The 22,830-nt window shown below is 37.8% G+C and overlaps 4 protein-coding genes across 7 annotated transcripts; 3 read left to right on the forward strand and 1 right to left on the reverse strand.

Annotated features, from left to right (window-relative positions):
• Window positions 1–446: 446 nt before the first annotated feature.
• Window positions 447–5,399, reverse strand: LOC103953719 (RING finger and transmembrane domain-containing protein 2). 2 transcript variants are annotated; one of them, XM_009365499.2, is made up of 8 exons: window positions 4,469–5,397; window positions 3,650–3,726; window positions 3,372–3,540; window positions 2,865–2,953; window positions 2,604–2,768; window positions 2,423–2,500; window positions 1,389–1,492; window positions 447–927 (listed from the first exon to the last, which is right to left on the reverse strand). In XM_009365499.2, the coding sequence occupies exons 1-8, from the start codon at window positions 5,073–5,075 to the stop codon at window positions 822–824; spliced, it is 1,395 nt and encodes a 464-aa protein (XP_009363774.1). In that variant the 5' UTR covers window positions 5,076–5,397; the 3' UTR covers window positions 447–821. The 2 variants fall into 2 exon arrangements, with proteins under 2 accessions (XP_009363774.1, XP_048421309.1); XM_048565352.1 differs by lacking the exons at window positions 447–927; window positions 1,389–1,492 and adding an exon at window positions 1,510–2,323 and having other exon boundaries at window positions 4,469–5,399.
• A 5,172-nt stretch (window positions 5,400–10,571) lies between these two features.
• On the forward strand, window positions 10,572–12,586 carry LOC103953720 (60S ribosomal protein L10). Of its 2 annotated transcripts, none has more exons than XM_009365501.3 (4): window positions 10,572–10,718; window positions 11,202–11,703; window positions 12,022–12,103; window positions 12,255–12,586. In XM_009365501.3, the coding sequence occupies exons 1-4, from the start codon at window positions 10,709–10,711 to the stop codon at window positions 12,333–12,335; spliced, it is 675 nt and encodes a 224-aa protein (XP_009363776.1). In that variant the 5' UTR covers window positions 10,572–10,708; the 3' UTR covers window positions 12,336–12,586. The 2 variants fall into 2 exon arrangements, with proteins under 2 accessions (XP_009363776.1, XP_009363775.1); XM_009365500.3 differs by lacking the exon at window positions 10,572–10,718 and adding an exon at window positions 10,772–10,909.
• A 505-nt stretch (window positions 12,587–13,091) lies between these two features.
• Window positions 13,092–15,490, forward strand: LOC103953721. Its single transcript, XM_009365503.3, has 3 exons — window positions 13,092–13,924; window positions 14,263–14,535; window positions 14,947–15,490. Exons 1-3 carry the CDS (start codon window positions 13,415–13,417, stop codon window positions 15,214–15,216), a joined length of 1,053 nt encoding a protein of 350 aa, XP_009363778.1. The 5' UTR covers window positions 13,092–13,414; the 3' UTR covers window positions 15,217–15,490.
• Window positions 15,491–16,444: 954 nt separating this feature from the next.
• LOC103953723 (probable inactive receptor kinase At5g58300) lies at window positions 16,445–22,081 on the forward strand. 2 transcript variants are annotated; one of them, XM_048564889.1, is made up of 3 exons: window positions 16,445–16,507; window positions 19,975–21,274; window positions 21,368–22,081. In XM_048564889.1, exons 1-3 carry the CDS (start codon window positions 16,460–16,462, stop codon window positions 21,979–21,981), a joined length of 1,962 nt encoding a protein of 653 aa, XP_048420846.1. In that variant the 5' UTR covers window positions 16,445–16,459; the 3' UTR covers window positions 21,982–22,081. The 2 variants fall into 2 exon arrangements, with proteins under 2 accessions (XP_048420846.1, XP_048420847.1); XM_048564890.1 differs by lacking the exon at window positions 16,445–16,507 and adding an exon at window positions 19,648–19,879.
• The last annotated feature ends 749 nt before the right edge of the window (window positions 22,082–22,830 follow it).

Here is a 22,830-nt window from a genome sequence, read left to right on the forward strand (position 1 = left end):
AGGTTTTAGATTCAATTCTTGGTAAGGGCATAGTTGAACCATATTATTATAGCAAATCCGTTATAAAACTTAGCTCACTCCTTAATGTAATAATATCGTTCGTTAAAAATAATAAAAAAAGTGTGTAAACATACCAAAGGATTAGCAAATTACTTCTTATTTATGTCAGCTAAAGGTTATGTAGTGTATTTCAAATCCAACAATTTTTTCGTTTTTCATTTTTATCAAGCATTTTTTTTATTAGTTTCTAACTAATTTGTACTTGATCTTTTGTTAGATGTGAATCTCGTCCAAAATAGGGCAAATTCCTCACCTGTTCATCACTTCATCTTTTGCATAAAAGCCCTAATCGATTTCTCTTTTAAGGATGGCAAAACCAGTTATCGGAGTCGAGTGTGACCAAAATACAGTATCGGTGAGGATTTGTGTCTGCGGTCAAACAGAGATGCGCGAAAAGATCTTGTAAATATTAGCGAAGAGGGTGAAAAGATGTATCTATACAAAGGAGAAAACATATGAAAAGAGGACCCCAAAGTAACCAGAGGCCACCATTTTGTAGCTGAGAAATGGCATGGCAGCTTAATAATCATGTCATCTACTGTTTTTCATCATCCACAGGGATCATGGATGACCTCATGCTTGCAGCATATTGACGTCATGTATCTCGTCTCATACCTTCCATCTGGTTACCTGGAGGCAACCTGATGACGATACAATGCTGTTGGACATACATTCATTTTTGCCTATATAACAAAACAAAACCGAGACACTCAAGAACGCTGCTCATATAGCTAACGCTCCAGAAGGAGAACACTCGGAGTTCAGAACAACTGGAAAATTAAACTCGTTGATCCGTCTCCATATGTTCGCAAATCCGCAGGTTTTACTAGTGCCCTGCATAGAGGGCAAGTTCTTTCTCTCTCAAACCTGAAAGGGTTAAGTACTTGTCAGTTAGTCGAAAGAGTAAAGTGACGAACATAAACAAAGCACTACTACATTGTAAAATGGTTGAAAAATAAAAAAATAAAGCTGCAGCCGGTAGGGACCTAGTAGAATTCTTGTTCAATTACGCAGCAACAACGTCCAAAAAATGTGCCATGCAGTTGATCCAACTAGCAAATAGATGGGTCCCAAACTTGGCACAAAGCAAAATTGCCGGAGGCAGAATTTCGTCCAAAGGCCACGACGCTCTTAAAGAGACTTACATTATGGCATTTTAGATCGAATCCTTCGTATTTTAGAACTTATGAGGCTCATCATTAATCCTCATGAACATCATGCAACGAGCATTACCAGGCAAACCATAAGAAACTCATATTCCAATGTCTTAACTATAATATCGTGACGATTCTAAAACTCAATGAGAAATATAAGGCAAATACACTAACCATTCAGAGACACAATCCTCGCAGAAAATATGTTTACAGCGCAATAGAATTGGAGCATGCATCTTCTCCTGGCAAATGGCACAAAGGTCTCCTGCTGCATTTACCTGATTAAATATACGCGTGAGCTAGAATGCATAGGTACTTCAGCAGAAACACAATAACAGTATTCACTATGTAAAATTAAACATGCTTTGGTGCGCACAGAAGCAAGGGAGGTAGACGTGGACATATATTGATAACAAAGCTTTAAAGCTGCACCCAGAAGGATCTAAATCGATTTTATGGTTTTAACAGAAAGGAATCCTCTAAGCAATCTGAGGTATTTCTCCGCATCCTTGCGGCCTATGAAAAAAAAGCACTACCAGACTTGAAACCAAGGCAACTTGGAAGAAAACCATTAGGTGTCTCCTAGGGGATGAGGACAATTACATTTTGCACCCCTCATCCAAAACAACATACTCGTATTAACTGTGCAAACACAAAATTGCTAAATACTTCATTACCCACAAAAATCAAGAATAAAACATCCACCTTTCAAAATGACAAATGTTAAGCTCAAATTGACCATTTAATAGATATGCTTATATGCGCATGCATAGAATATCATCATTGTTTGTTAGATGAACTCTTAACATGAAAAGAGACATCAAATTTCTGATTTGAGCAAGGAAGAAGCCTCAAAGTTGTTCCAGAAAACAAGTTCATCAACAAAACTTAAGGATAAGGAACACCAGGATGAGGTTATAATTTATATTTTCGAAATATTAATGTAGCTAACTATCTTTTAATTTGGTGACAGGACAAGAAAACCCGAGAGTAGTAGGTTAAAGATTAACATTAAACAAGGATAAATTAAGGAAGGGTAGAGCCAGTTTTTACTTGGGTAATAGAGGATAATAACTCGAGGCAATAACAGAGAGAGAAAAAACTGATCTCTACAAGAAAAAAAAAAAAAAAAAAAAAACTTGATCTCAACCCTGTTGATCGAGCTTCCAGAATCCAAATAAATCAAATAATTCAGTTCGATGTCATACCTGTTCCAATGTTGCATGAGACCCATAATGGATATCCTTCCGTGACAATGCCCTTATGGAAGCCAAAAAGGATTGGACCTAAAAAGCAATAAAATAAAAATAAAACTAATGGATTCAATTCAAGCGTCACAACTTATACCATTATCTTCCAGTAAAACAGCTTACTATATATTTGACTTACCTTCTCAACAACAGATGTTAGCTTGAAAGTTAAATATAATCCCGTTGTGAGTGAGGAGAAGAGGCTCCCATTGTCTTTGTTCAGGAAGAATCTGTACCAAACGGGTGCTGGTAACAAGGCACGGTACAGCAGCAGTGTATACTCAATGACAGTTAACATTTGACCCTTCAAAATGAGATAACAGCGTTCAGAGAGATCTTCCAAATTATGAGATATGGAGATGATATGCTTATGGAAATTTATAGTGCTCGGATCATATACCTGCCGACGATAGTTATGGCCTCTGCCATTCTTGTAGTATATAAGCAACAAACACTTGAAAGCCATCGCTGCCTGTCTCACCATGGTATCTGAAAGCAACAGAAATTAGCGAAACTCTCCCACAATTTCAAAGGAAGATAAGTATCCACTATAATTGCAGTGGCATAGCAAATAAACAGGCAACATTAAAAGGACAGAGGACAGAAGCATGAATTGTATATAGCACCAGAAAAAGAGACTGCTCAACCCTACATTAACAGATAGGCGCTAAGTTGACAAATAGAGAGACAATATGCTTAACAGAGCCTGAACCAGTCGGACAGACTTGAAAAATAAATTGAGGATTCAAACGCAAAACTTAAAACCTATTGTCATTCTATCCCCAACATCCACCGCATCCTTTTCCGATGGTTGCAACAGATCAGCAGTCTTCTCTATATCTAATGTATTAGTAAAACAATTGTATTCATAAAACAATAATAATAGCAAAAAAGACTGTCTCCTTACCATTTACCAAAATGATGAATATGGCATGCCAGAAAGGTGGTATGGTTTTTGGAGGAAGCATTGCCAATGGGTATAGAAGATCATCACTTCGATACCACCAGTAAACAACAACTACATGAAGCATAAAAGCACCAGCAATACTTACAAGAACAGAGATTTTCCTATCTCCCTGCAAAAACCAATAATTGTTTGAGATATTTGATTTGGCATTTGAGCAGATTTTAGAGTGGAAGAATGAACAAAATAATCTCAAGGAATTAACGACCGTATTAAATCACCTTTAGAGAAGTCTGCTTCTTAACAACATCATTTGACCTATACATGACAGCTGATACCCATATAGTGACAAAGAAACCTGCAAGTTCTCAACCCAAAAACAAATGAATACAGCACTGCAGTGAAAAAAATTTGCAAGATAAGTACGTCAAAACCAATTAGGTGAAAAAGTGATCGCCAGTCATCCACATATACATTGCCATAGAAGGTTTAATCATTCTATTTATGAGAAAGGATATTTTTTTAAGCACCAGAAAAGCTTAATATTCAGACTGAAGTATTGTTAGGACTGAAAAGTAATAAGTATGTGCCTGGTGAAAGAAAACTCGTTCTCAAGTTTGAAGTGTTCATGTGCGATGTTACAGCCGCTCACATTGGTATCTCTATGATAGTTGATGATAAGAACAAGGCACTGAATTTTCTAAAGCTAGCATTTCTATTTTGTGCCACCGACTATTAGAAACAGCTTCTGCATCTTTAACATCAACCGTTAACATTAGCAAAGAACATGGATGAGACTCAACTCCAAATGGGCCAAGAAAATCCTAGCTCCATCCAAATTGAAAAACAAAGAAGTACTAGAGAAGTAAAGCACAGGCCCTCTAAAGTAACATAAACAGAACCAAAAAGACTAGTGCCCCGCAATAGCTCCACACTTACAAAGCAAAGGCTGAATTTTCGGGTACCCATTAGGTTAATTCAAACTTAAAACTAAAGCCAAAATCCAAGCAAAATTATAGCTGGTTGCAAATTAAGAACAATTATAATAACCCACAATCTGCACTTAGAATTTGAAGTAAGCAAGTGGTGAAAGTTAGTACCTTGCAAATGCTGACGAATGAACACAACGAGTAAGAGCAACGAAAACGGAAGAATCTGCTCAATCCACCTAGCTATCTGCTGAATATCATATCTCTGGTAAGCAGAATCCCTAGAACTATCCTCCGCGCCATTCCCAGTATCCCCAGCGTGTGTGGGAGACGACGAAGCCACCAAGGGGACTCTCTCGTCCGACCCAACCCCATTGACTGTACCCGCCAGATCATCCAACGATTGAACCCTACCCGGCGACCCATCATTCTCCTCCCCTTGAACCGGCACCGTCGCACCCCCGTTCCCGCGGTCCTCTTGCTCGCCGGCGCCGATAATCCGAATCGAAACCTCCCCGGTGTTGCTCGACCCGGAGGTGCAGGCCGTAGGGGAGTGGGGCTGAGAATCGGCAACGACTACAGCGTTGACCACCGGAGCGTCGGAATCGCGGCGGGAAGAGCTGGGAGAGAGTATTCCGGAGTAATCCAACACGAATGAGAGCGGCGACTGGAAGAACCGGAGGGCGGGGAACTGCATAGACCCGAACGACGACGTATTGCTGCCAACCCCAGTGGCTCCCCCAGTGGCGGGACTACCATTTCCGGAAGATGCCTCCATGAAAACCAAAAACCCTAATTTTTTTTTTTTTTTCTTTGGGGTTTCAGAAAGAACCGACCTTTTGTAGGGTTTTGTGCCGACGAAACAACGACGGATTCAGAGACGGCGGACCGTTGAAAAAGAAAAAGTCAAAAAACGACAGACCACACTGAAGAAAACGGAGCCGCCCTATTTACTGAGGTAGCTGGAACCGAAAATTCCAAGCTTGAACCACAAATTGGGGATCAAAGCTTCCGTTTTCTTGTTCGAGTAAGATGAACGATAAGCTACGCGTCGTCGGCTTCCTCTGGCCCCCTTTCTTTTTCTTTCTTTTCTCTTGATTTTATTTATTTATTTATTCATCGTCTTTGCATTGGCCATTGTCATTGCCTGTCAGCTGGAACGTGTTGACTCAGTTACACCTTTGGAGCGTTTGTTGCGCTGGTCTATCTTGGACTGGATTAGCTTCAATGACTAAGCTGGATTGGCTTAGACTAGACTAAACTGAACTAACTTAGTGAAGCGTTTGTTGCAGTATTGGACTAAGAAGCTGGATAATAACAAATTATAATATTATATTATTTAATATATAAATTATTAATATTTTATTATGATCTTATCTTTTTCTTCATTTTTTCCTACCATTTTCGTCCCACTCTTTTCCTCTTCTCTCATCGTCCCACCCTCTCCCTCTTTTTGTCCTCTTAGACCTCTCAATTCATGTCTCTTTCTCATTCCTGGTCAAACTCCTTATTGATTCCAGTCTCTATTTCTCTGTCCTCCCTCCCTCTCTAGCTATGCGTTGTTCGAATGGGACCTCACGGCTCCAATTTTCCCTACGAGTTGCAGGTTTCCCGATGTGTTTTCCGGCCAACCCTCGTTAAATTGGATGAAGTTAGCACCGCCAAAAAATTCATCACCATCCTTGGACCGAGATCTTAGCTTTGAATGCTCGAATCTGTCATGGATTTGAAGAAGCCCAAACAGGCCGAGACTTCCAGGCCATTTTCCAGCCACATTCAACCACATTTTGGCCTCGATTCAGGTAAAATCGTAATCTTGTCACTCCCAGCTTCAATTTGGTATATTTTGTATGAAAGTTGGTTGTGAAATGGATCTGAAAGAGAGTCGGAAAGTTAATGATTGATCTAGGTGACCGTGGATGACGAGGAGTCTGTCGAGAATGGTCGTTGAGCATGACGAGGACGAGAAAGAGAGGATAGTCTTAGCTAGTCCCATAGTTATTGGGGGGTCTCACTAAGACCTCTTAGTGAAGGGTTTTGTCCATGCCAGTCCCCTTTAGTCTCATTAATGTTAGTCCCAGCATAGAACAAACACAGTATTAGACTAATAGCTAGTCCAGTCCAGTCCAGTCCAACTTAGTGAGGGCAAACAAACGCCCCCTTAATTTGGTATCGAATTTGCCATTTACGAGATTCGAACTTAAGATCTCTCACTTTTTAATGAATAGATTTCATAGGATTTGATAGGATTTGTATACGGATTTTTAAATATTTGCATGGGCTTTGTTTATAGATTTTGATGGATTTTCATAGACATTCTCTAATTTACCTAATTAATTTTGTTGAATTATCTATACAAGAATTTTAATCCTAACCGAGTAGCCGTTCAAAATAATCTAACGGCTCATATTGTGCTGCATCCCATTTCTTCGTTCAATGACTTATGTCTTCCACAACTTGTGTACTTCCCACAGCCATGGACTACTTCTATTGATTTCTAATCACAAAGACCAAAGTAAAAAGTTATGCTAATCTGAGGGACCATTTTAGCTAAAAAAAACATTTACTTTTTTATGCACTTTTTCTTGAATGTCGGGAGTTCGAGAATCCAAGAAAAAGATGAATATGAAGTTCTTGAATGCCTGAAGTTAGTGGGATGCTTGTTTGATAGAAAGAATCTTCATCAAATTCATTAGAATCCACCAAAATCCATAACTTAATGAAATCCTACAAAATATTTAAGTTTTTTAATACACATGAAATTTGCATGGACTTTAAAATGTCAATTAAAATCCTAATGGACTACACATGAATTTGAATAGATTTTAAAATGTCATTAAAATCCTCATTGACTACTCTATAATTTTAGGGTCTTTTAAAATAATTCAAGATGCTAATTTGACTATCACCTCTAAGCTTAACAGCATCTCCAAAGGAGAAGTAAAAATGTCCACATCAGCAATAATAGTAAAAAAAGACAGCTTCAATGTTTTTCAACTGAAATGTCAATTTCTACGCGTCGTGGGCTTCCTCTTTCCCCTTTCTTTTTTTTTTCCCTCTTGCTTTTATTTTATCTATTTATTTATTTATCGTCTTTGCATTGGCCATTTTTATTGGCTGTTAGCAGTAACGTGTTGACTTTGGTACAACTTTAGAGTGGTACTAGTATGGTCGAACTTACCGAACCAATTAGTTTAAAAATGATTGATCGGTTCATCAGATTGGTTGGTTTGGTTTGATTTGATTTTGATAAGATGTGGAGTAAGTATGGAACCAAACCGAACCAATATCAAAAAGTGCATTTTGAACCAATATCAGAAATGTGAATTTTGAAGTTTGCTTGCTTGTTAAATTTTAGGATGGTTTGCTAAATAAAGGGTATAGTCAACTTAGGATTTTTGAGGTTTTAAAAGACTTTAAATGAATAGATTTCATAGGGTTTGAAGAATTTTAAGGATTTGTATATGGATTTTCAAGGATTTGTATGGACTTTGTTTCTAGAATTTGATGGATTTTCAAAGACATTCTCTCATTTATCCAGATAAATTTTGTTTTGAATTATCCATACAAGAATTTTAATCTTAACTGTTCAAAATAATCTAAAGGATAATGTCATGCTGCATCCCATTTCACCCATCTCTTAGTTCAATGATTTATCTCTTCCACGGCTTGTGTACTTCCCACAGCCAGGGTCCACTTTTTTTTATTTCAAATCACAGGAACCAAAATGAAGAATTACGTTAATTTCTCATGAACCATTTTGGCTAAAAAAGCCAACTACTTATTCATGCACTTTTTCTTGAATGTTTGGAGTTCAAGAATCCAAGAAAAAAAGATGAATTTGAAGTTCTTGAATGCTTGAAGTGGGATGCTTGTTTGATAGAGATAATCTTCATCAAATCCACTAGAATCCACCAAAATCCATAACTTAATAAAATCCCACAAGTTTTTTTTTATACACATGGTTTTGCATGGACTTTAAAAAGCCAATTAAAATCTTAATTGACTACACATGAATTTGAATGGATTTTAAAAATGTCAATTAAAATCCTCATTGACTAATCTATAATTTTAGGGTCTTTTAAAATAGTTCAAAATCCTAATTTGATCACCACCCCTAAGCTTGACAGCATCTCTAAATGAGGAGTCAAAAAGTCCACATCATCAATAACAATAAAAAAAAACACAACTTTAGTGTTATCCAACCAAAATGCCAACTTCTATGTGGCATGACGTGGATTATCATCAAAGGTTGTTGATTTAAATTTGACAACAACTTCAATCTATTTTTAGTAATTAATAAATATTTTTTTACCATTTTTATTGTTATTTTTTATTCTAAAAATCATCTCCAACTCTTGGGTTAAAGCTTAAAATTTTTAACCTAGAAAATTTATTTTAACCAATAAATAGATTTTTTGCTCCAACCATTATGAGTTAAATTTTAGAACAAGATTGTAAAAGAATGAATTTAGGCTAATTTGTTTAAAGTAACCTTAAAAAAAAAATTATGTAGACTATCCTAATTTAATTTTATGAACATTTTAACCTAAAAATAATAGATTCCGATAAATATTGAAAAATCACTAAACCGACACCATGAAACTCATGGAACACTATGAAATATTTTTTTTTAATTATGTTAGCCATTAGATTTAAATTTGGGCAGCGAGATCTTTTTTTTTTTATCTTTAAATTTGATCATATTAAATCTCAACCGTTGGATTCAACAAATTTATAAATATAAAACTTTAAAAAAAAAAAAAGTGAACCTAAATCGTTGGATCATAAAACAGTACAATGATCCAGTATCATCAGATGAAAGAAAGAGTCATTGAGCTCATTATTGTGGCCTAAGATGGCCTAAGAAAAAAAACCCCCAAATCAACTTGTCCAAAATTTTTTTGATTTGGTTCGATTTCTTCGGTCATTTTTCAGAACTAAACCGTGCAATTTTATTATAATTGGTATGTTCTTAATTTTAGAGTAAAACGAACTCAATCCAAATTTCGAGTTTGAACGATGCAGTCCACCAACGACTCCATTTATTATTTCTCCTTTTCTGAATTGCTTTACGTAGGTGCCGTATGCTTTTATTTAATTTTCTTTAAAGGGGTCATTTTCGACAAAAGAAATTTCATAATTTGATTCGAATTATGAGTTTACTTGTTGGAGAAGAAAAGGCAACTTCACTTTGCAAGAGGGCCAACCTATAATTTATTAACAAATGAATTTGTAAGCCCTCTCATGTGGTAGGTTGGCCGATATTCAAACGAACCACTTTTAGTTGTCAAGCGTCCTCGCCAAAGAACATTGACATATGTTTCACACGCTGGCCCATCCATCAAGTAACAATCACAAAGATATTGGGTTCGTTTATAAGTGCTTTTAAAATGATTAAAAGCGTTTTTAGAAAAAATGTTTTGGATTTTAAAAGTACTCTAAGTATTTTCTGCAATAGGTAACAGTTATGTGCTTCTTCTAGAAAGCACTTTAAGCAATAATTTTTTTTTTTTAAAGAATTAACTTGCATTTTTACTAAAGATTGGTTCAATAAATATTTTCACTAAAAACGCTTTCAGTCATTTTAAAAACACTTTCAAACAAGCACAATGTCCTTACGTTACATATATAAGCTATGCAATCTCCATCCCCATTTCTGTTGCAAAGAAAAATCGAAAGCAAGATGACACGAACGAACCCTTCCAATTGCCCTTTCGTTGCCTTATATCCCGTAGAGCTTCAACGGCAGTTTTGCAACCGACCTTTTCCTGTAAAACAAGTACATTTTTCTGCCTAAGGAAGTTGTGGTAGATCGGCACGGATGAAAGGGTCTGTCTTCATCTCTTCCTCAATGGTTGAAGGAACCGTGGGGAGACCTGTTTCCCGTTGCTTCTGTCGCATCATAGCTTATGCTTTATCTTTGCATTGTGCGGTTCAACTTTAACTAGTAAATTTTTGTCAGAACTCATTGAACAGACTCGTAATACGACGTGTCTTATGCTTTCGTGAAAAGTAGCTTTCAAATGAGATGATCGAGCATCCCTGCGATTAATGTGGGAACTTCTTTGAATCTAAATGTCACATTGTCTAGTAATTATTTATATACAATCGGTATTCATTTGCATTTGTATGTGATAAAATTTTTCACTCATAGGTCATAAATAACGAATTTGATAGCGAAGTATTGTCGATTCATTTTGTGGCTTTCCTTGTAAAACCCAACTCCGGGTATCGTTTGGGTCGACCAGGACTAAAATGCTCTGGGCCTCTTTAATTGGGCCTTTGTGATGAAACCGTATAGGCCGGAGTAGGGATTCCGCGGGGTACCAAGTATAAAAAGCCCGCGACAGGGTTTGTGACGCGTGTTCTTCCCGGTAGCGTAAACAGGAGAGAATCTAAGAGATCGCCATGGGAAGGAGTGAGTTCTTCTCTCTTGATTTTATTTTATTTTTTTCTATAATTATTTCTTCATTCTTCGCACATCGATGTATTATACATGTACCTATCGAATTTTATATATAAAGATCCAATCGACTCTACCATTTTGTTAGTGCTGGATGGATTTTGTTGTCGATCAAACCTTATGTGTTTGCAATCGAAACGATTTTGGTAATATTTATCTGAATTTTGTGTTCTTAATCTGGTGAATTAAACGAACTTTACGTGGATGTCGGTTTTTGATACCGAAATGGATTATTTTGTACGTGATTAATTTTGTTAATACTGAGATTATTTGTTATTAAGATGCTGTATTTTCGGTTTGGTATGATTAATTTCTGTGTAGCATGTGGAATTGCTTGGTTGCGTTAGAAGATCGTGTTTAGATTGGATATTTGAATACAGTTTTTTTTGCTATAATCATGTTTTTGTAATAATTTGGTTCTGGTTTGTGATGTTTTAGGGCCTGCAAGGTGCTATAGGCAGATTAAGAACAAGCCATACCCGAAATCGCGGTTCTGTCGCGGTGTCCCTGATCCCAAGATCAGAATTTATGATGTTGGAATGAAGAAGAGGGGTGTTGATGAGTTCCCCTTCTGCGTCCATCTTGTGAGTTGGGAGAAGGAGAATGTCTCGAGCGAGGCGCTTGAGGCAGCTCGCATCGCCTGCAACAAGTACATGACGAAATCTGCTGGGAAGGATACTTTCCATTTGAGAGTGAGGGTGCATCCGTTCCATGTGCTGCGCATCAACAAGATGCTTTCATGCGCTGGGGCTGATAGGCTCCAGACCGGAATGAGAGGTGCGTTTGGCAAGCCACTGGGAACATGTGCTCGAGTTGCTATCGGGCAGGTCCTCTTGTCTGTTCGCTGCAGGGATAGCAACGGTCAACATGCACAGGAGGCCCTCCGCCGTGCAAAGTTCAAGTTTCCGGGCCGCCAAAAGATTATTGTCAGCAGAAAGTGGTATGCTTTTTGTTATTTTCTGCATTTCAAATTCAAGCATTGATGCAGTATAGGCGGGTTTTTATACATTTTAGCTTGGAAATCTATTGATTAAATTATGCGCCTGCAATGAAGCGAGAGAGTGTTTTTTCATTTGTTCAACGACAATAGTTTAAGTTGGCATAAATTTGTGTCGTCTTCTTTCACTATTTTGAAAAGGTGGAACCTCAAAGTAATGATTTATTGGAACGGAGAGTTGCAATTAGTTGTTAGGGACATTGTTTACGATATAATCCTTCATTTTTCATCGCCGATGTTTCTTGTTATCCTTTCTCTCAGGGGTTTCACCAAGTTCAGTCGTGCTGATTACGTGAAGTACAAGAACGAAGGCAGAATCCAGCCAGATGGTGTTAATGCTAAGGTAATACTTGTGCTAGTGTGTTGATACATTTTCATTATCTCATACATTCTGTTATTTGTTACACAAGTTACCAAAAGTTGAAATATGTACAGATACTGTCGTCTTCTCAGCATCCCGCGTAACTAATGAGTTCTAATATTTGATTGTGCAGCTTCTCGGCTGCCATGGTCCTCTGGCTAATCGTCCATCGGAAAGAGCTTTCCTTTCTGGACCCGCCTCGTCGACTGCTTGAAATATGATACTGCTTATATAGTAGCATTTATTTAGAACTCATGACGAGTCTATCTTTCTGGGGTTCGTCTAGTTCGAATAAAACGAATATGGTGAGTGGTATCTGCGATGTGTGAAGGCGTGTTAGACTTATCATAACTTGGGATCCAAGACTCTTCTCCTCTTGTGTACAATAGCCTAAACAGTTGTAATTGCTATATCTTGAGATCATTACCGTATATAGTTTGGTCAGAGAACCAAGCAATTGGTTTTCGTATCGGATTCGAATGCGATGTTTACTTGCTTGGAAGGAGTACATATGAAATAAAAAATTAAATTATGCGAGTTCACAATATGATCTTTAATCTAATACTTCAAAAACTAAATTGAAATTGATTAGAATATAATTGATAAGTGGTGAAGTTGCATATGCATTTTATTTCGGACTTCTTTGATTCATAACCGACGAGCATGTAGGTTTTATAGAAATCGACAATAGACCTAATGTTTTTGGTAAGCAAAAGTTTGGGGAGAGATATTCAAGGATTCCCTCATGACAATTAATTGTCAAATGTTATCGGTACATATTAATGAGAACTGCTAGCAATGAGATTCGAATTTTAATGGGCCGACACACAAAGCAAGAACCTTACCAACTGAGTCAACCCTTGTTGCCGACAATAAACCAATTATTTAAGTTCAAAATAAGCAGAAATTTTACATTATCACGATGTATTCAGTAAAACGTAAAAATAAACAGGTGAGATTTATAAAAAACCTTCATCACTGCTTCAGCTTCTCACACTATTGGCCAAGAGTTTGACCGAACTCCCAACTGAGCTCTAGTCCATCTGCACTTTTGCAGGGTTTTTCATTCCCATTGAAACAACGGTTATCTACCAGAATCCATGGCGACTTCCCAAAAATGTCTTCACTGAAGAGAGCATAGAAAATTACCAATTTTTAATGGTGGAAAATGCGGGCAGGTGAAAAAAGCCGTTAAATTTCGCAAATCGAAAGCCGAGTGAAGTCTGTGTGTTTGTTTAAGCTGATTTCAAATCCCTAATCGAACCCCAAATCACACAAACCCACAAAATTCAAATGTCAAAACCCTCGTCTCGGATCTTCCAAGGCCTGCTAAGATTTCACCGCAGCCAAATCTCAAAACCCTCATCTCCGTCTCCGCCTCCGTTGTCCTCCGCCAGGAGGAGCTACCACTCCAGCAATGGGCCTCCTCCCCAATTTCCCTCTCACCCGAAAACAGTCCCCGGAGGTGGGGTTGGCAGATACTCCGGGCCGGGTGTGGGCCTGGGCATGAGGTTTTTCTCTTTCAAGCCGTCGAATTTCAGCAAAATCGATGCTAAGAAGGTGTTTGATAAGCCGCTCTCCGCGGCGTCATCGGCTTTCTCGCGGTACCAGGAGGCCATTGGGTTGCAGATTGAGGCGTTCTGGAAGAGGAACAATCTGGTGCTGTTGGGAATTGGGGGACTGCTGGTGTGTGCTTTGCTATGGAGGATGATGTTTGGGATTGCTAGCACCTTCATTGGACTCTCTGAAGGCATGGCCAAGTATGGCTTCCTCGCCCTTTCTACCGCCATTGTCGCCTTCGCTGTAAGTTCCTCTGAATCTTTAGCTGATCTTGCAATGACATAGAAGTAGCTGAGAATGCACAAACTGCTAGTCAATCTAATGATTTAGAATTATAAGTTTATAAGCTCTATTGGGGGATGTATAATGATCGAATTCAGATTGCCTTCTGGTGGGTTCATTTTATACTGTTTTCGGGAATCTATGTATGATCGAAAGTTGAAGTCTTTACTTATAGGATAGTAGGAACTAAAATCTTGATATCTAATTATGCAGTGTATCTGAATTTCATGTTAGTGGACAATCTTGCTTTTGGTTATAGACTACTACCTGAGAGTTATGTGTTCTATTGGTACTTTTAGGGCCTTTACATCCGCTCGAGGTTCACAATCAATCCTGATAAAGTTTATCGAATCGCAATGAGGAAGCTTAATACATCTGCTGGGATTCTCGAGGTTATGGGTGCTCCTCTCTCTGGATCAGAGCTAAGAGCTTACGTAATGTCCGGAGGTGGAGTTACTCTGAAGAAGTTCAAGCCAACTTTTAGGAGCAAGCGGTGCTTCCTCATTTTCCCTGTGCGAGGTTCTGAGAGGAAGGGCCTGGTTAATGTTGAAGTAAAGAAGAAAAAAGGCCAGGTTTGTGTTCGTGCTATATGCTATGCTGGATGCTTCTAAATTTTTCTTTTCATAAGCACGTGTTTTTATTTCAATATCTTCCTTGATCTCCTTGTGTGTACCAAATGGAAGTTGAAACTAAACTAATTGCATGCCATGGTTGATAGTGTGGAAAATGTACATTGCAAATATGTTATTTTCTGTACCTACTATTGTGATGCTTTAGGTAAAATGTTTCCTCGTTAAACAACACTGAGTGCCTTTCAAACGGAGCAGATTGAGTGCAAGGTCTGGGACATGACTAATCAAATTATGCTATACATTAGTTAGTATGTGGGGTGTTGAAAACCCGTATATTTAGGATCTTATGACTTGGAAGGGTACTTGGATGGCCAAGTTTTCCTCATTCAAGGGTGTTGTCTTCTTATGCAGTATGACATGAAGCTACTGGCAGTTGACATTCCCATGGCATCAGGACCTGACCAGCGCTTGTTCCTGATTGGCGATGAAGAAGAGTACAAAGTCGGTGGCGGACTAATAGCTGAACTTAGGGATCCGGTTGTGAGAGCAATGGCTGCAACCGAGGAGTTCGATAATCTTGATCAGATTGAAGAAGAGGAGGATGCTGAAAAAGCACTTGAGGAGGCAGAAAAAAAGCATCGCGAAGAAATTGAAAAGCTTGAAAAGAGCGGGTCACAGTGATTGTTTCTCTAGTTTTTGTTCAAGTCCCTTCCATTCTCTTCTGTTTTGTTTTGATACAGGAGTTTGTAAATAACGCGCAAGTCTTCGGCCATCAGCTCAGATTGTTGGTGTAGGTTACCCTTGCATTGTTTTGCAGAGTTGAGTTTTACTGGTTTAGTTTACGTTTGTACCGCAAACAGCCAACTTTGGAAATTTCAGAGTTATGATGGCCCCAACGAGGGAAATAAAAATGACAGACTAACAGCTGAAGCAAAAAGCATGGCTTTGATTATTTGTTTCTCTGATTTGTAATGTTTCAAAACTTTGTGATCATCTCCGTTGTGTAATTCTCCAGCATTTTCGATTCGAGCTTTTGCTCAGTCATCAAATATAATTGATTAGATTATTCCTTTGAAGTTATCGTTACTTCCATTTGTGAAGGAGTTACGTTTTATGTAAGTTGCTCTCTCTGTTGGTATTTTCTGCCTGCAAAGAATTTCCTAAAGCTGTTGGGAGAGGCCATGAAGCACTTTTAATTTTTTTCATAAAATCAAAAAGGTTTTTGAACCGGCCCATGATCTTATAAAGTCCAATCTTAAATCTGCTGCTGTCATCAAAGCTCCTATAGTGTTAAACCTTAATACAAGAAGCTGCAAAGACTAATATACGATTAAAGGTAGAAATATCGCTTGTATTAAAAAAAAAAAAAAAAAAAGGCATCTTCTAACATTTCGAGTTGAGAATTTTCATCACATTTTTTCATTCAGGATTTTATGTCCTCATCGGTTCTTCCCCGCGTTCCTTTTATCTTGTTTTTTTACATGAAATCCACACTTTGACACCTAAGATTATTCTAAAGTTGGAGAAAATTTTCATCTTGGACTTTTAGACCACATGACCGTAAAACTAAGGTTCTAAAGTTTAGAATAAGAACATCGCTTGTATTTACAAAAAATTATTCTAAAGTCGGAGAAAAACTTCAGGCTTCCGGACAAGAAGCTCCATCCGCCGGAACACAAAAAATATCCCTCCCCTCCTTATTCTGCCCGTTGTCCGTATCCTTGGTATCTATTGCCGTAGTGCGGCAACCCTACTGAATACTCCCTCCAAAGCAAGCCTGCAACTGCAAGTAAAATAACTGTCCCGCGACGTGAGCCTGTCCATCGCACGGGAGCGGTGAAAAGGCTCCTGTAATTTGGATGGAGCATATCATTTGTTGAAACGACAGCCTAACACCACCATACTATACGTCGCAGAGAAGGACATGGAACATCCTACGGGAAGGACAACAGCCAACTACTCGTATATTAAGGTTAGTCTTGTACACTGAGATCGATTTCAGTTTCACATCCCTTTCCTCGTCTTCAGTATGCTATGTTTCTCTTCACTCGTAAGTTGGACATATGAGGTTTAGGCTTTTAGCTTACTTGAATGACGAGTTCGATACTTGATTATGAATGACGTGTTTGATATCTCAGTTCTACTCGTAGAACTCCTAGTGAAGTTGGTGGGAATTACCTACTATACGAAGAGACAACTTACCATGGTATGGTTTCTGTTAAGGGGCCATGTTTTCCATCAGAAAAGTTTCAGAAATTAACCTTTGATACTTTATCAAGGACCCTACTACCATGTGAGAGTTGAAGAATTTTCGTTGTTTATGTATTTGACATAATTAGTGTTTTGAATCTGCTGGTGCTGGGTTTGAAGTCAAAACAGGGGATAATTATAATTATCATGCGTGATAATTCATCATTGCAAGCCAGATCAACTTAACAAATTTCCCTTTAGTAATTACAAGGGCTAGGTTTTAAGAAAATTTGTTCTCTTTCTATCTGTAAGGCTTGTTTATAAGTATTTTTGAAATAGTTGAAAGCATTTTCATAAAATTAATGACGCTTCTTATACTGTTTAAATAAGTATTTACCGGATGCTCTTCGTAAAAACTTCAATTTTTAATGTAAATTTTGGCGTGTTTCTAATAGAAAAGCTTTTTGAAATGGTAACTGAAGGTGTGTGACCTGAAAAAGTTTTTGAAGGTTTTGTTTGTGGACAAGCCTTCTATAGGATAAGAGCTTGGTTTTTTTTTTTTTTTTTTTTTTTTTTTTTTGGGATAGATAAAGGCCTGAGTTTTGTATTTTAATCGCAACTGACCCTCCCATTTATTTATTCAATGTAAGAACTGTCATAATCAAACAATCATGTCGAAAGTTCTCTCCTTGCGCAATACGCGAGTTTTGTGCCAAAAATTGTGCAACAATCATTTGTCCCAACTCCTAACCAATGCTAAATAAAGTGACAAGTCAAGAGGCAGGACAATGAAATGAAAGCAGTTGCTCTCCGGTCCCTATCCACTCTACACTCTCCTCAGTCCTTAGAGTGAAGCATGCTTTCATGGTCATGGATGCTGCTCCCCAATGCACTATATTTATATTTATTATATATTAAATCAGCATTTAGCTTTTCTGGTTGAGAAATGTTCTGATTGCAATTTATATATGTAATTGCCAACGTAAATGTTGAAGAATAAATTGAACCCTTTATTTAAGTATTCCTACTCAAAATGCTTTGTTTCTAATTCATAGAATTTCATATTCACGATGAAAACTATTTGTATTATGAATCATTTTATAAATATCACTTTCTGCAAAAAATTGGTTAAAACTAAGATCGTTTAGTCATCGAACTCTATAATAATAAATAGATGAAAATGGTAAAAGCATTACGAACAGTTTATCTATTTACCGCTACAGTTGATTGACTAAACGATATTAGTTTTAATATCAATTTTTTTTTTTTGCATATATGATATTTACAAAGTGATTTATAATATGAACGGTTCCAATTATAAGCACGAATGTCTGTAAAAATCGGAGAGGAAAATTTTTGACAAACTTTCGTCATCCTTGAGTAACCAAACATTGTTTTTTTTATTTTTTATAATTATTTTCTTTTTAGTCCATACCTGACATTTTTACTTCATAACTCCTACAATCCAATCACCAATTCATTAAAAAAAAATTCCGTTTCTCTATCAATTATTGTATATTTATTATTATTTTCATTATACATTATAGGGAAATTTAAAAAAAAAATTATTCCCGTTGTATTCAAATTATAAATTCATTGTCTTGTTTTCAAATTATAAATTCATTGTCCTTTGGTTTTAGTCTCTCACCCTCTTTAACCTCTTTAACTTTGCTAATTTTCACACACCTTAACTTCCAAGTAGCACAGAAATCTGTGACAAATTGCTCAGATTTTCAGGTAGGTTTTTTCTGACCCTCATGGGATTAAATTTTAGAGATGACTTCTTCTTTTTCACAGTTCTATGGCACATCAGTGTATTTGTATATTTCTGGCATTTTTCTTTCATGAGTATACTTTTGTTTTGACAGATCTGTAGTAACACTTTGGGTTAAAATGCATGAATATTCATCGGAAGTCAAATTTGTTTGATACGAACTTTCTTTTCATGCTTCTACAATTGCGTATCCGTATTAGCCTGTGATCGACAATTAAGAAAAAAAATGACTCGTTACTTATATGGAAATTCATATTATATATTCATGTTCCAATGTGCTTACTTTTGATTATTCAAGCATGAAACCTGCAACAAAAGGCAATTCAAGGCTTGTTTAGAAGTGCTATTAAAATGACTGAAAGCGTTTTTGGTGAAATTTTTTTTGAAACAATCCTTGGTAAAAAATCAATTGGATCATAGAAAAAAGCACTTAAGTGTTTCTTACAAGAAACACATCTAGTGTTTCTTTCAAAAAGCACCTAAAGTGCTTTTGAAACTCAAAATCAATTTCACCAAAAGCAAATTTCAATAATTTTAAAAGAACTTCCAAATGAGCCATAAATCACGTAAAATTTTTGTATAATACCAAAGAAAACCTGTAACACACAAAAATACCTTGCTCTTGTACATAATATTGAACTTTTTTCTTTTTCTTTAGGAAGATTATCTTCTTCTTGGATTCTTTGTCCCCACTTTGCTTTATGTATTTGATTGCTTTTCCCACTTGTTTTTTAACTTTTAAGTACATAATTTTCTTTTAGGGAAAAAAGTGAGCTTTTATTTTGGTTACTAGTCTCTCTTTTTTTTGTTTGGCCTCTCATTATTTCTTTTTTCTTTTGGCTAAAGATAGTGTACTTTGCTTTTTCCCAATTACAAAAGTTGGTAGGGATGCATTTTCCCTTTTCCCTAATATTTTTGAAGAAATTTTAATTCATTTAAACCCATGATTAATCCATCTAATGACAAAGATTATTCTTCACAAACCCATTTTTTGGTTTTAATCTTGTATTTTCCTAGTGAGTAAAATCAGTACACACGCGGAGAATCCCTATTTGGTATCATTTTCTAAAGCAATAAGATAAACAAATTTGATGAATTTATTCTCTTCAATTAGGGTGATCAAGACAGGCTAACTAGAGTGTTTATTTGTCCCTAATGGAATCTGTCACAAGTTATGTGAACTTTGCATGCTGAGTGGGTTGTCTTTTGTCACCTTTTTGTTTGGGTTGTGTTTGATCCAAAGTTTGAAATCGCTAAGGCATAAAGGGAGGCGTTTTGTCAAGCACAGCACTTTTCAAACACAGTTATGATCGATCCTCTTGAATTTCCCCAAGTCATTCAGTGGTTCTTCGCCACTCTTTGCCTTCCTAAACCCGAAATGTAGTCGAATTTTTGCTGCTATCTGCATCCTATCTGCATGTTTCGCTAACTTTGTTTTCGGGGTTTTCTAATTGTACCATTTGCATTCTGAGCAGATAACCATGAAGCTTCAGGTCTTCGTTCGCGCGCTTATCTTCCTTTCCCTTGTTACGCCTTTCCCTTCCTCGGTTTTGTCTGACCTGAACTCAGATGGACAAGCCCTCCTCAACTTTGCTGGCACAGTTGTCCACACCCGAAAACTCAACTGGAATGCTTCCATACCAGTTTGCACCTCTTGGGTTGGAATCACTTGCAATTTAAACAAAACTGGAGTGACTGCTATCCATCTTCCGGGAATTGGACTTTTCGGTTCCATCCCTTCCAACAGTATAGGAAAGCTTCGTGCTCTTCGAGTACTCAGCCTCCACTCAAATTTCCTCTATGGAAGTCTTCCTTCTGATATCCCATCCATTCCTTCCTTGGAGTATCTTTACCTCCATCACAATAACTTCTCAGGGATGCTTCCTGCCTCTCTGCCCGCCAACCTCATTGTATTAGACTTCTCCTTCAACTCCTTTTCCGGTAACATTCCACCAAAAATCCAGAATCTTACACGCCTCACTACGTTGCGCCTCCAAAACAATCTCATCTCTGGAGCCATCCCGAATCTGAACCTCCCCGCGCTTAAGCTTTTGAATTTGAGCTTCAACAACTTGAATGGCTCAGTTCCATATTCCCTCGATAAATATTCCAACTCTTCATTTGTTGGGAATCCTCAGTTATGTGGGGCACCTCTCAACGACTGTTCTAAAAACACCTCCATGGACCCTTCTGCATCCCCTGCTTTCTTGCTACCCTCGCCAAACATCCCTAAAAATCACCATGCTACACCCATAAAAAAACTTAGCCCGGGCATCATTGTTGCGGTGGCAACTGGGGGCTCTGCAGTGTTGGTTCTCCTAGTCCTGGTGGTTGTCATATGCTGTTTGAAAAGGACTAACAAAGTAGGTGGCGGGATGCTGAAGGGGAAGGCCTCAGGAGATGGAAAGGGTGAGATGCCTAAAGATTTCGGGAGTGGAGTGCAAGAGGCAGAGAAGAACAAACTATTCTTCTTTGAAGGGTGCCATTACAATTTTGATCTCGAGGATTTGCTGAGGGCGTCAGCTGAAGTTCTTGGTAAAGGAAGTTTCGGGACGACTTACAGAGCTGTATTGGATGAGGAAACAACGGTTGTGGTGAAGCGGTTGAGGGAAGTTGTGGTGGGGAAGAGGGAGTTTGAGCAGCATATGGAGGTGGTGGAGAGGGTAGGGAAGCACCCGAATGTCCTGCCTCCTCGCGCTTATTATTTCTCCACGGAAGAGAAGCTTTTGGTGTACAACTACATGCCAGCAGGAAGCTTGTTTGCACGCTTGCATGGTAAGATACCTAATCTAAATCCTAATGTCTATTTATAGTTACTTTAATTTGTAACGTTCCTATGATTTTCCCTTTTTTTCAATGGATTTATAGGAAGCAGCGATGTTGGGAGATCTCCACTAGACTGGGATTCAAGAGTAAAAATTTCGCTCGGAATTGCCAAGGGACTTGCTCATATTCATTCCGTGGGTGCTAAATGCAGCCATGGCAACATAAAGTCCACAAACATTCTCCTCACCCAAGAACTCGAGGCTTGCATCTCGGACGTAGGGTTGAGTCCTCTAATGAGCTTCCCTCCAGCCATGTCCCGAGCCATTGGATATCGCGCTCCAGAGGCAGTTGACATGCGGAAAACCACTCACAAATCAGATGTTTACAGCTTTGGTGTGCTCCTCCTAGAAATGCTGACAGGCAAAGCCACGCTTGAATATCTGGGGCATGATTGCGTAGTTGATCTCCCGCGTTGGGTTAAGTCTGTTGTGCGCGAGGAGTGGACAGCTGAGGTTTTTGATTTGGAACTTCTAAAACACCACCACATTGAAGAAGAGATGGTGCAGGTGCTGCAGATTGCTCTGGCATGCGTAACAAAATTGCCCGAAACACGCCCCAACATGGATGAAGTAGTTAGAATGATAGAGGAACTCCGGCAATCCGACACGAAAACTAGGCCGTCCTCTGAGTCTGAATTTGATGTGCAAACCCCATGAAAAAACTTTAGTTCTTTTTTCTATTTAAGCAGTGTCATCTTGTTTTTGGAATGCAATTGGAAATTTGGAAATAATGTTCAATGTTATCGTGTTTTCAGCATCACAATCTCCAACATTAATTTAGAACTTGCATTGAACAAGATGGTATATCGGTTATAACTCCGTATGTCTCTAATCGGTCCGAGGTATTGACGGTGATTCTCAAATATTGCAGAACAGAATGTGATATGATGAGATAGAATCCAATAGAAACAAAGACATAAGGAACAGGTTTTCTTAATCATAAAAGTGATAATATTGAAGAGAGAAACCGAACACAGAATCTCGAGTGGAGGGTTCTAACTCGACCCCCTAAAAATGGTATAGTCATAGTTAGGTACGTAGAGTCAAACGATTAGACTTGAAATTACCTCCAAATAACATGACAACTAACGTAGTTGCTAACAACAAACGTAACAACTTATATTTTGCAAACAATTGGACGTACCAGGTTTGTTACACCATTGATCAATCACAGACAATCAATTTTTTTCTTCTCATGATATTTCAGTTCGGTTTTTTACAACTAACCACGTTGTCATATTGTTGTTATGTTTGATCCAAATAAATTGTCCAAATATCTGATTATTAATGTGTTAATTACACCTACTTATATCACAAAACAGCTTTGCTGCCGTTTTGTATAATTTTCCCATTTTTTCTTGAATCGACGTCCGCCAATTTATTTTTTCTTTCATAATCCCTTCCTTCCATCATCTTAATCTTGATTCCTGGGTTTTTTTATTTTTTTCATCATCCTCGGTCGCAGATTAGGCTTTAATCACCATGGAGATTAAAGCTTGTCTGAGG

The sequence above is a fragment of a genome, unplaced genomic scaffold (assembly GCF_019419815.1).
Source record: "Pyrus x bretschneideri cultivar Hongxiangsu unplaced genomic scaffold, Pyrus_bretschneideri_v1 Contig4, whole genome shotgun sequence".
In the NCBI taxonomy this organism is placed as follows: Eukaryota; Viridiplantae; Streptophyta; class Magnoliopsida; order Rosales; family Rosaceae; genus Pyrus; species Pyrus x bretschneideri.